The sequence below is a fragment of the Mustelus asterias genome, chromosome 5 (assembly GCF_964213995.1).
Source record: "Mustelus asterias chromosome 5, sMusAst1.hap1.1, whole genome shotgun sequence".
Classification (NCBI taxonomy): Eukaryota; Metazoa; Chordata; class Chondrichthyes; order Carcharhiniformes; family Triakidae; genus Mustelus; species Mustelus asterias.
The window spans coordinates 91,829,541-91,842,189 of record NC_135805.1 but is presented as its reverse complement, the minus strand read 5'-3'; the positions used below and the strand labels follow the sequence as shown (position 1 = coordinate 91,842,189).

Below are 12,649 nucleotides of genomic sequence, written 5' to 3'. Positions count from 1 at the left end.
TTCAAAAGCGCTCTCCAAAGTGTCGACTTTAGTGCCTCGCCCTGATCTTTCCATGGCCATTCGGACCGACCCACCTCGTCTCGCCAGTGTTCAATCGGTGACCGGAAATTTGTTGCAGGGAGAACACAAACGCGTTCATGTGAAGTATAACACTTGCCCCCTTCAGCGAGTGAGCCGAACCCACATACAAAAGGCCAGCACATAGGCAACTACCCTTTAGCAAAGTCTAAGAGATATTTTAAAGTACCCATAAATATCTTTACATGTTTTGTACATATAAAGATAGCCGAAATGGGTGAGGGGAGGTGTCAGAAAGCGGTCCAGATGTAGTACTGGGTCTCTTTGTAAAGAGGGTAGGTTTAGATTTTTGAATAGATTTGCCGTATTTGATGCGTTCATTAAATCGCTCGACCCTCTGATGAAGACAGAAATGGAACATGCTCTCGTCTCAAGTAAAAGAACTTATTTGTATTGCAGTAAAGGAATGGTCAGCGCACTGCCTAAAAATGGCAATTTATTCGTTTAAAAAGATTAGAAATCCAGTGATACATGGAAATAGTTAAAAAACAGCGTAAAGTGCCAAAACATTTACAGAGAACTATTTGTTTAAAAAACCCCGCCGATTGGAATGTAGTTTCGAGTGTTTTTATATTGCATGACTGTGTGTTTGTCCTTTGTTCTGCTTTTGATTCTTAACGGACAATCTGCCACACGGGTTTAGCACTCAGTTCAGGCCACTGCAGTATTTCAGGCGATGCAGTTCACAAGCTACTCCTGGAGTGCAGCTTTCCATCTCGCCGCGGTTTATTGATGCGCTATTTTTTTTTATTTGCCATGGTAAAATTTCACCTCACAAAGCTGAAGTGTTGGGGCTCAGCTCCCGATCCGACCGTAACATTACTCATGTCGTCCTAGTCCCCAGACACAAGAGGTGAAACCGGCCCTCAATCCTCAAAGATGTTCCTAATTCATTCAAACATCACAAAAGTTTTCACCATTTTTTTCTCTATTTCTTTGGCCTCTAGCTGTGATTTGGTAATTATTCCACCCCATACTCTAAAGTTTTGGGGGGAAAATCAGACCTAATAAACTCAGGTAAAAATCTCTATCCGCATGCTTGCAGCCCTTTGGAGACCAGGGTTGTTTCTGGGATTGTGGGTGAGGCTGTGGCGCCTCAGGTCACCGTTTCTCCGGAGAACCTTGGCACACTGAGGGGCGGTAGCGGTGTTTCCTGTCAGTGTGAGTGAGGAGGTGAGTTTTCAGGTTGTCCCTCTGATTAAACATTTTGCCACAGGTTGCGAAGATGCCTATTAAACACAGAAGACAGAGCATCACCTTCCAACTCCCAAGTTCACGACGGAGGACATCAGGGACGGTGACAACAGTTCAAATCGCCCTCCAGTCAAGGGGCAATCTACCGAAACCATGGATTTTTTTTGCTTTGCTGTTGCTCAGACTTAGAAAACGACACAGGTCTTCTCCCATAGCAGAATCCCGCAGAAAAACTGTATTGGAATAAAATAACAGAAAAGAACAGCAGCGGAATGAATATAGTCTGTGCTGTTTCTAAATGTGAAGGTCTGTCCGCATTCTCGGATTTCCTCAATGCTCCACTTTTGAGTCCTGTTTGCCGACTTCATGTTCAGCATTTGATTTTAGAAGTTTTCAGCTCTTTTACCTGCACGTGCAGTGTTTTGTGAACAGCTAATGTTCTGGACTGGCAAAATCCTTTACCGCATTCTTGACATTTGAAGGGTTTTTCCTTGGAATGGATATATCTGAATTCAAGAGAAAAAAAGAGTGAATGCATTATTTGTCTTCAAATGCAACCGAGTTTCTTAGTCGCTGTTGCTCTGGACCATTATAATCAATATCATGAACTCACTAGGCAAGCCACTCATCTGAATGTTTTCACGAATAACTTCTTGCACGATTTAAATATCAGTCTCGACTCATTGGAAGTCATCAGAACCAACAGTCATTCTCCTGGATTTGATTCAGATTCCCTGCAGTTAGAGTCGAGACTGTAAGCAGCCGGATCCTGTCGTGAGCAAACATTAACGCAACGAAGTTGAAATGGAAGGGATCAAAGCGTGTAAGTACAGAGGGGGTTGGGAGGTAAAACAGTATCCTCTTACCTGTGATCACGGAGATGATCTTGCCTCCTAAATGCTTTATGACAAATGTCACACGTGTAGGGGCGTTCGTCGGTGTGGGTCCGTTCGTGTATTAAGAGATTGTACGATTTGGTAAAGTGCCTCCCGCAGAATTTACAGACAAATTCTTTTTTGGTTTTGGACGGCAGTCTTCCCCTTGTGGGTTTCCTCTCCGGCGATAACTTGGTGGCATCGAGCAGGGAACCGATGGCTGAGGGAGAGCACTGTCCGTCTATCTGTCCGCGCTTAGGGTGGTCCTCCTGGGTAGCCGCAATGGCCAAATTGGCGAAGTCGAACCTGGGCCTCGTCTTGTTCGGAATGCCGCTGGACTCTTGTTTGGGCTGGAAAACGTGGGGGAAGATGGGGATTGTGGGCAGCTGGAAGCGAGTGTCCACCAGTGCGGAAACAGCGGGTACTTTGGAGAAGGAGGATCGGGGCAAAGGCATCGGAGGATAACCCAGGGTCCACTGATGGAGATGGACAGTGTGGAGGGTGCTGAAGCCGTAGAGGTTGTGCAACTGGTCGGAAGGCGTGGGGATGCCGTTGGAAGCTTGGAGGAATGCATAGTTGGCTAATTGTAGCGATGGATGGATAGGCACTGGAGCCGGAATAGTCTTACTGCCCATGGCGCTCACTTGGGTTGCAGGAGATCTTGCCAACTTGCAGAAACCTTGGTATAAAAGCGAAAAGTATGCAGTGAGTGACGACGCCACGTTCATTCTTAGCAAAAATTCAACCGATTCTCAAATATGGCAAAGGGATGTTCCACTTGGAAACACATACCTTGGGAAAGTGGCATTCGTGTGCAATACAACAGTTAAGCAGACTGGTGTCTTATTAATTAAGTGTAAACATATTTTCCAAATTCACAAGCCTGTATCTTCTTTCTGAGCTATCGTTTCTATATCTCACGGGATAAGCATCCGTACCAGTAAAAAGAGCGGTTCAACTCACCGCCACCCACAACGTTATTAACCCTTGGTGGGGGAATTGTAGAAGGCAACTAAATGCCCCGCTCGCTGTTACCTTAAAATGAGGTCAAATTAATCAATTTACAACCTCCAGCTTAACGAGAGCTATTAATAAACGTGACGACAGTTGGAAAGGTTGGGGCAAGTTTCTCGGCAATAAGATTGAATGGTGCATTTCTTGTTTAGAATTGGCGGGAATAACTCGATCTCTCCCAATGTTTTAAGTTTAAAGTTTATTTATTAGTGTCACAAGTAGGCTTACATTAACACTGCAATGAAGTTACTGTGAAAATCCCCTAGTTACTGAGGTATAGAGCGTGGATTGTGCTATTTTTAAAAACTCTTCTGTCTTGTAAAAGGAACATAATAATTTTGCAGGTATAAAGGGTACTTAACTTGTCACGTACAAAGGTAGAAAAAATATCATTTTTATAATATTATTAATCACTCAGCCCCAGTCCCCGCAGCTAGTCCCAGCAACGTCACAACAGGAGTAGATGGAGAAGCCTGTGGAATTCGTTATCACAGAAAACAGTTGAGGCCAAAACATTGTACGTTTTCAAGAAGCAGTTAGATATAGCTCTTGGGGCGAAAGGAATCAAAGGTGAGATCAGACTATTGAGTCGGATGATCAGCTACGATCATAATGAATGGTGCAGCAGGCGGGAATGGCCGAATGGCCTGCTCCTTCTTCTATTTTCTGTTTCTAAGCACATGGGAGGGGATCGGGTCGCCTATTTCTGGCAAGCTTTAACCACGGTTACACATCACAGGAACAACCTCGGAAGAGGCACATTAACGCTGCAGTTCTATTTGACTAACAGTTCGTAACATTATCGAAATCCCGTTGCTTTGCAGCGGGAAATTTTGTGTAAAACGGGCGCATCCACTACGGAGCTGTATTCCTGATTCCATATCCATGTGCCCCTCATATTCGTGAAGGGGCGAATAAAAGAATGAATAGGCGATTCACAGCCAATGCCCGGTGTGAATTCTCAACTGGTCTGCAGTGTGTTTCCGCCGCTAATGTGCCATTCCTCTGCTTATTATCAAATGATGATTTCGAACACTTGCCGCAAGTGAATCGGTGAAGATCACCGGTTCCCGTTATATTTGAGAAAATGTGAGGTGCAACTAATTAGCATCTTCTGGTCCTGGGATCACCAGGGATTTAGTGGTTTATGGTCATGGCGCAGAAGTAATTGACTCTTACTTCGGATCATTAGAAAGATCCTGTCAGTTATTGGAGATTTGCTTTCAGGAGGCAACAGTTAGTATTCACTTTTTTATGTAAGAAAAGGGACATTTCTGAAAGAGCCGTTAAGGTCAGTTTGCTCTCCCACTTAACGACCACTCCTGATTTTACCTCACGAAACAAACAGCCGAAAAGAAGCACGCCAGGGAAGCGGGAGAGAAATGGGTATAAATCATTTGGAACCAATTGACAAACCAAGCGAACTGACATCATGTGGAATTCCTCTGCAGTGACCCGGAATGAAACACACTGACATTCCCCTAAGATTGGCTTTGCTAATTAGTGAGACTTTCCATTAGCGTTGGTAAGAAAAGTCACACCAGAAATCTCCTTTAACTCTCAGCAGTCATGGCAGATAACGCTCAGTGCAACCAGTCACGGGTAATTTGTCAGCGTGTGCGCGATGAAAGAAGTCCCAGTGCCGGGTTATGCAAGTGTAATCATATTAGCTGCTGATTAGGTTCTATTATGTTAACCTAGCCTTCAGTCTCGCAACCAATCCGATGTCGTTGGTACTTTACAGTAATAGTAATTGGTAAAAATTAAGGAACTAATTTGATTCCATGACTTGGATTGCAATATTTGCAAACTAAGGAAGGTGCTCTGCTAATGATCACAACTGGCATAGAAATTGTTAACCTGGTGTTGTTAAACTTCTTACTGTGTTTACCCCAGTCCAACGCCGGCATCTCCACATCATAGAAATTGTTAACAGGATTGAGGCGAACGACGGCCTATCACATCAATCATTTATATGGACTAAATCAAATATTTAGAGCATGTCACGAACATTTAACTTTATCGAATGTTGTTAGAATCATAGAATCTCTCCAGTACAGAAGGAGGCTATTCGGCCCATCGAGTCTGTACCGACCACAATCCCACCGAGGCCCTATTCCCCTAACCCTCATTTACCCTGCTAATCCCCCTGACACCAGGGTCAATTTAGCATGGCCAATCCACCTGACCCGCTCATCTTTGCTGTGGATACCTAACGGTCAGTTTTAAAAAAAACAAACGTAAACCATACCAGTCTGTGTCCTGGCTCTCGGTTTCAGAGTGATTTAGTTTAATATTGTGAGAAATATCTATCCTCTGTTGTCAGTAGGGCAAAGGACATCATTATCTCCACGCTCAATTTCTTTGCAAAAGTGTCATAACATTTCAAGCAGAGCCTTGGGGGAAAAGGAATGATGCAGAGCTTTTCTGTTGCCGTGTCTTGGAATATAAACACAAATTATTTTTTAAAAAACATATACTGCTTCCATGTATCTGTTACAGTATAGCCGTGTGTGAAAATGGGTATGTACAAGGACATGAAAATAAATCGCTGGCCCTTAAATAGTCTTAACCTTTTAAGTGTCCCGTTTAATTTATTGGGGCATTTTCGAACTGATTTTTTACACTTCAATACAGATGCTGACGACTCTTTACAAAGCAACTGAAATCTGTTTGATTTATCTTCATTCAAATGTACTGGCATTTGTAGCAATGGCGATATAAGCAGCAGGGAACATTGTGTATTGGCTTAGCTTTTAATAGCGTTTGCGTACGGTCTCTGGGGGCCAATAGAAGGAATATCATCTCATATCTCCTGCATCAACAAATACAATCGGAAGTGTAATTCCCACTGATATACGGTGTGTGTATGTGTGCGTGTACTTTATATACTTAAATGTATTACATGCCTAAGGGTAAATAGAACGGTTTTTTAAAAAAATCCCTAAATGAGAAAACTAGTGATCAAGGAAACCATAAAGAGGCAGAATCAGAGGGATGGGGATTAAATGGGAAAGTGAAGCTCAGTCCGTTAGAAAAGGGACGTCTTAAAATGCACAAATAATTCAAAGATCCGAGATAGGGTGGGATCTCCATCAGCGCCGCTGCGAAGACATCTTGTCAACTTCACGAATTCATGACAGGAACAATGTGACCAACCCGAAAGACAGTCGCTAATCTTGCAACCAAACCACCAGAGGCAAGTAGTTAAATCTCTTGGGGGAAACACATCATAAGGAGCCAGGAATTACTTATACTGCATACTGTATACAGGAACTACGATCATAATGATTGTTTGCCCATTGAGTGAGCGGTATCCAGGTCCTAATGCATTACAATCCTGTAAATACACCGTTCAGTGAAATTTCACACCAAGGTACAGCTTTAAAATAAAACACAATTTTTTGGGGGGAAAAAGAACTCCAAAATAATGTGCTTTCAGCGAGCTCAGGTGAATCGCGCTTTTTTACTGGACGGTGAATCGAGTTTGTATATTAATTGCATCTGACACACACAAAATAAATATCCGCGTAGTTACGGCACTCTGAAACCACTAGAAAGCAGATCTATTTCTCATTCTAGGGTCAAATTTCAAAACGGATTTTCTTAAACTTCGACAATTGCTACTTGGTCCAAAACACTTGAGAAGGTTCAATAACCACAATAAATGTAACTCATATGATTAAGTTCCAAAAATGCTGGGCCTGAAAACTCAGAGAGCCGAGTTAGTTTTAGTCGCTTTTATTGAGTTTTCGAAAGAAAGATAGCAGGCCGAGAGCTAGATGGTGGCGAGAGTTCGGGCAATAAGGCCGAATAAACTAGGCCTTTCGATAAAAGATGGAAGGATGGTTTTGTTCAGCACCTGCTCCGATAATAGTATTTATAAAAAAACGCATTTGGATTTTCTATTTACTGTCGCAAATCTAATCAACGTGATCCTATATATATCTGATTTCACTTTTATTTCTCTTCAGGCCATGTCGTGCAATCAAGGATCCACCTTGTCTTGAATTTTCAGAAAAATAGCAAGAATGCTACACATATACAGTGATAGGAGGGACTCTGCACCGACTGCTAGAGTTTTGTAACTCGCAAGCTGAACGAATCCGGGGAGATGGCTGTCCGAGTGATCAATGGGATGAAACGTGGATATGGACGAGGTAAAGAAAAGGGAGACGTGTTAAAATATGACTCGGCTCCCTCCCGAAGCGATGAGTCGTCTCACACCTTTCCCCCCAACTGTCTGTACCCCCCACAAACAACTACAGCGGCAGATTGCAATGTTCGGCCTGCGAGAGACAGACAAGACATTCCCCCGCGAACTGGAAACGGTGCAGTGCCTTGTCTAAGTTCCCTGGTGCAAAATTCGTTGGCGGGGGCTGCAGATTATACCTCACCGACTGACTGACCTGGGTTTACCTAAAGAGATCATTATCTCCATGTTAAAACAGGCAGTGGCGCGCGTTATCTCTCCTTGATCGCAATAAAGTACCACCGTTCTTTCCTTTTCAAAAAAAAAAGCCACTGCAAAGGTTGGTTGCTGAGTAATAGAGAACAGACCACTTGTATCCTGACATCCAATTGAAACAAACTTCATTCTGCCAAGATCAATTTACTCCACAAAATCGGATCATAAACTTGAAAAGGTGCATCTGTCGACAATCTCTTCCCCCCACCTTCGCTGTTTATTCCACCCGCCCCGCTTTTCCAATACTGCCGATCTCTGTCAGACACGGGCAATGTCGGCACTGCAGCGGCAGCCTCACCAGAAAGGCACTTGTCAGTTGAAGGCAGGAATATTGGGCACGCTGCGAGATATCAATCAATATTCGCTCTTAACTCAACGTCCTAAATAGTTCGAGGGCATCATTATTCATTGGATTATCACAATATCACAATCAGTACACTGTTTGGAGAAGCGAGGGGCTCAGAGCCCTTTTCTCCTGGCACTGTTGATTAATACACCAAGTAAGACAAACAAACAGTCTCAACATCCAAAGTATGGATGACTTGGGAGTTTAAGTAAGGGTGAGGGGGAATGCGTTTGGGAAATGTTTTAATCCACTGTGGACAGGACCAAGGGGAGTAGTTGGCCAGATTTCAACAGCTAGCTGTTCTCCGTCCAAATTTCGGGCAAAGACAGATTTCCTTTATCACGGATTGCAATTTGCTTCTGATTTAAGGATCAGCCGCGTGTGAGAACACAGAGAGTCGACACTCACCATTCGGCTGTTTAATTTAGTTTTTTTTAAAAAGAAGTTAAATATTTGGGGCCTTTCATAAAATTCAATCTTTAATCGCCAGCATAAAAAGAGTGAAAGATCACATCAGCCTCATAAAATGGCAGTTATTTTGGCAGGTTATCTGTCATCTTATCCGTGCTAACACCTGTGGATTAGAATATCATTTAGCTTTGGAAATGTATAATAATAAAACACCATTTGAGATTTGATCAATAGAATATGGCTGGACTTATGTACACTGCCTTATATAAGCGGCGTATATTAAAAACGAAATTTTAAAAACGTGGACATCACTTGTAATTTTCGAGAATTCAATTATATTTCGCTTCTCTGCTCTTTACAAAAAGTATATATTTTTTTTGTTAACGGGTTGTCTGAAATCGTAGGTCGAAATGCCGTGAGTTTGTGGACATAAGGCAAAAAGCAGTTTGGGAATAAATCGTGCTCCGCGTGTTTAACCCCGTTAATAACAGTCTCATTAACCGCCCTGGAGCCCCTTATTAAATGCATCCTATTAAAATTAATAGAAGTAAACTGTAGCCTGCGCCGGAAACAGCTGGGAACAACACAATAGCCTGACTCAGTTTGCAGTGAAACTAGCCTGCTGTTGGAGGTTGTGTGGGTTCGGACTGCACTCGCCTTTGCAATTGAACGAGTGAAAAAAAAAGAAACAACAGTCACCGCTTTCAAATGGCGATGGGGTGGGGGAATGGGAAGCGGTGGGGGTGTTTCAATAATTCGGCTGGAGTATAGTACCCGACACCACAGGCTGTGGGATGGAGAGAGAGAGTGTGTGGGTTCAGGTGGACTGGCGGTGGCTCACATGTTTCTCTGCAGCCTGTGGATTACTGCACGTGTTGGGTCCCACTGTCAAAATCTGATCGCATCCTGATCAAAAGGTGCTGAGAAAACTTCCAACTAAACCAACCCGGGGGAGAGGAAGGGGCGGTGAGCTGGACTCGGTGTTGTGTGGAGAGATTCCGTTAAGCTGAAAAGTTGGAAGTAAAACACGTTCCCCGCTGTATACACCGAATACACTGCTGCTGAAGGACTGCAGTGTGCTGTACAACTGGCGGCTGGGAGGAGTTCTAGTGTCAGCACAAATGTTTGCTTATGCTAAGTTCAAGTTGAACCAGTTTCCCAATAATCATTGCCACCGCTCCGTGTACAGTAACACTCCCAACAACAGTCACTCCGGCTTTGCAGTTGGAAATATTCAACTCACTGCACACAAACTCCTAACACAAAGTGTACAATGTCACCAAAAGTGAGATCTCCATACCCGGAACCGCAAGTGTAACCAGCGCGTTTATTATGTAGAAATATAAAATAGAAAACCCGATGAGATTTTGTCTAATTAACAATATGAAACGAGGCAAAAAGTTTTTTTTTCCTCTGAAACTCCGACAAAGTTAATTCCCCGGCTCCCCCCCTTCCCTCGCCCTCCCTTTGCCCTTTATGGCAAAGCCAGCGTTAGAAAGGTTGGTGTTGTTACCTGTGCCGGGGATTTCCGCGGCCGCTGCGAGTGTCGCCGCTTTCTCGCTGGAGCTAGTGGCAGAAGAGGTGGAGGCGGCGGTTGTGGCACAAGCGCATACCCAAGTTGGCATGCTCTGAGCTCGGAGTTGGCGCTGCGGGGCGAAGGTGGCTAATATTGGGGTGGGTTGGTGGCAGGCGACAGCGATCGGGGGGCCGTGTCGGATGCTCCTTGCACGGGCACAGCGTTGCCTGCTGTTGGGTGAGAGATGCCGAGCAGAGACTGACTGACTCCTCCAGACCCCTGGAACCACCTCCTATTTCAACCGAGTCCTGCGAGAAATCCCCGCACGGCGCAGGCGCACTGCGCAGCCAGCCCCACCAACTTCTTTGACAGCAAAAGTCAATAAACTTTCAAGAAGAGTTCACAGCATGGCCGGGGGAGAGCACGGGCTGGGGCATCTCAACAACCGCTACAGGCTCCAGAGCCCAAAAGACAACCCTGGAAAACACGAGCGGCATGTTTCCTAAATCTTTGGACCACGGGACGTTCATACCTTTTTTTTGTTAACTTAATTCAAAGCAAATGTGCAGCGTTTTTTTCTGCAGAGAGAAAAAAATAGCCCAGGCCACCAATGGAATGAACTAGACAGTAGATTCCGACCTTGGTGGTTGCACAGATGCTAGATAGCTGGGCTATTTTAAGAATCTGCGAAAACCACCAGTTTATCTTTCGCACCAAGCTAGAAGTGATGTGAGGAGAAGGACTTTGAGACACCAGAATAGATTGGCATGTTTGTTAAAAGCAATTTGATCAGCGAAGAATGAATACAAAAATTGGGTTTTGTTTTGATTGTGGTCAGATTCACGGGGTCTTAAGAGATGAAGGAAGCTGTGCCAAAGACATGAAAAGCACACATCGAAAGATAACATCATGTTTCCCGGTAAAATTAACCCTAAAACGTTCAGTTCCAGTCCAAGCAAAACTCCATAAATGGGTCAGAAATATTATTCGTCCAACGCCCTTTCGACAGGTCACAGGGTAGTTCACTTTCTTCCCCCCAAAAAGCAAAGAACAAACCCAAACTTCTCTCGGTCGACACAAAGTGTAATAAAAAATAAAAAAAAGTCGGTGCAGTTAGAAAAAGAACCGAATATAAATAACACATTTCAGTTGATGAGATGTAAGCCACACAACATGTCCTTCGAGTGCTGGGAGTATTGTTATAGGCACGATGGGCTCTTTAATAATGATTGATGCACCCAGCTTATCAGAAAGCTTCACACTAAGCTCTTTAATGCGTTTAGATTCGTTTAAAATGTTAGGGTCAATGCAACAATTAAAGGAGCACAGTCCTGCTTTCAGTCTGACATTTGGAGACATTTCCCTGCTGACTCTCCCGTCCCCGCACAACTATTCAGACACAATCACTGCTATTTTTCCCGTTTTCGTTTATTATTTCCTCGCTTCATCTTTTTCACCAATTTTCCCATCTCCATTCCGTTTGTTTTTTGTACCTTTGTTTTGTGCCTTTAAAAATAACTTTTTTTATTTTTAAAAGAAACCGCGACCATCAATAAAGTGATGGCAGTCGTGGAGATAAAATGAGGGCGTTTGTTCCTTGATAGCTCCCCTCTTACATCCAAAAGAAATCGACGGCTTGAGGAGAGTGTGACTGGCTCACCCAGAGAGCAGAGTTTATATTTAGGAGGGTCGCCACTTTCAAACCTCCCCAAACACACTTCCCTCACCACCCAAGACACCATTTGCTAAGACAAGCGAGATCCTTGCTGAATAGATCTCGCTCGCACCGGGTTATCGGGCTTCCAGCTTGCAGCCCGAGATGTAAGGTTTACAAAGGGAAATATGAAAACGTGTACGAATGCATGTAAGTTTGTTTTTCCAAAGCTCCCCGGAGACGGAGCTAAAGAAGGGAGGTTATTTAAAACATCGTTATGCAGAGGAAATGGTGAGAAATGCACGCGGCCGGTGAAATGTAACAAGTATTAATGGTATGTTAGTGTGAAGGGGACACATTTGTTTTTTACGAGATGCACCCTTTTCGCTGAGGAGCGCTTGCTGCTGCGTGAGCTATTCTACTGGTTTCACGTGAGGTACCATCACGTGGAGAACCACATTCTCTCTCCCCTTTATGACTGATGCTCTTATTCGTTCAGACTTTTGTGGGCACTTTCTTCTGACATTTATTAAACATCGGAAATTGAAAAAAAAATGATATAACGCTCGTTACATAAACATTTTTTTCCACAATCAGGACCCATTCTGTTTTCCTGTAACATAATAACCTGTTGTTTTAGTTATAATACAAAACAAACCACTCGAGAATGCGGTAAATGTTGTATAATTAACGCAAATATACAAACGTCACCTCGAGTTGGAAACTCGTAGCAAACAGCCCGCACGGTGTTACAACCCTTTTAACGGTTATTCAATTTGTCATCCAAGTTACAATTAAGATAAATTAAACGGCTACAGTTATATGTTGGGCTTTATTTGTTTAAATCTTATTATTCAGAGAGCGCTGTCACACCAAAGACGCGAATGTTTTCATTAATTTGTTTTGCGGCGCGTATAAAATCTAGAATTATAAGCAGCAAGGGAATAATAAAATAATCCGGCCGTTTGATGGAGCAGCGCGGGTCCTAACACAATACTCTTTAATACATGCTTCTCAGTGATGTGTGGGTCCTGACAAACACACGAATATACACTTTATCATGGACCATTCGTTTCTTTCCAATAAGCACTCT

General features: G+C 43.6%; 1 protein-coding gene across 1 annotated transcript; it reads right to left on the bottom strand.

Moving 5' to 3' along the window:
* Positions 1-496: 496 nt before the first annotated feature.
* osr1 (odd-skipped related transcription factor 1) lies at positions 497-10,168 on the bottom strand. Its single transcript, XM_078213739.1, has 3 exons — positions 9,900-10,168; positions 2,139-2,826; positions 497-1,778 (listed from the first exon to the last, which is right to left on the bottom strand). The coding sequence occupies exons 1-3, from the start codon at positions 10,009-10,011 to the stop codon at positions 1,643-1,645; spliced, it is 936 nt and encodes a 311-aa protein (XP_078069865.1). The 5' UTR covers positions 10,012-10,168; the 3' UTR covers positions 497-1,642.
* Positions 10,169-12,649: the final 2,481 nt, after the last annotated feature.

Excerpts from the sequence above, each read along its gene's own strand:
- osr1 (XM_078213739.1), bottom strand. The coding sequence starts at position 10,011 with ATGCCAACTTGGGTATGCGCTTGTGCCACAACCGCCGCCTCCACCTCT. Across the intron at positions 2,827-9,899 it reads CGCGGAAATCCCCGGCACAG|GTTTCTGCAAGTTGGCAAGA; the intron begins GTAACAACACCA and ends TTTTATACCAAG. Across the intron at positions 1,779-2,138 it reads GATCATCTCCGTGATCACAG|ATATATCCATTCCAAGGAAA; the intron begins GTAAGAGGATAC and ends TCTTGAATTCAG.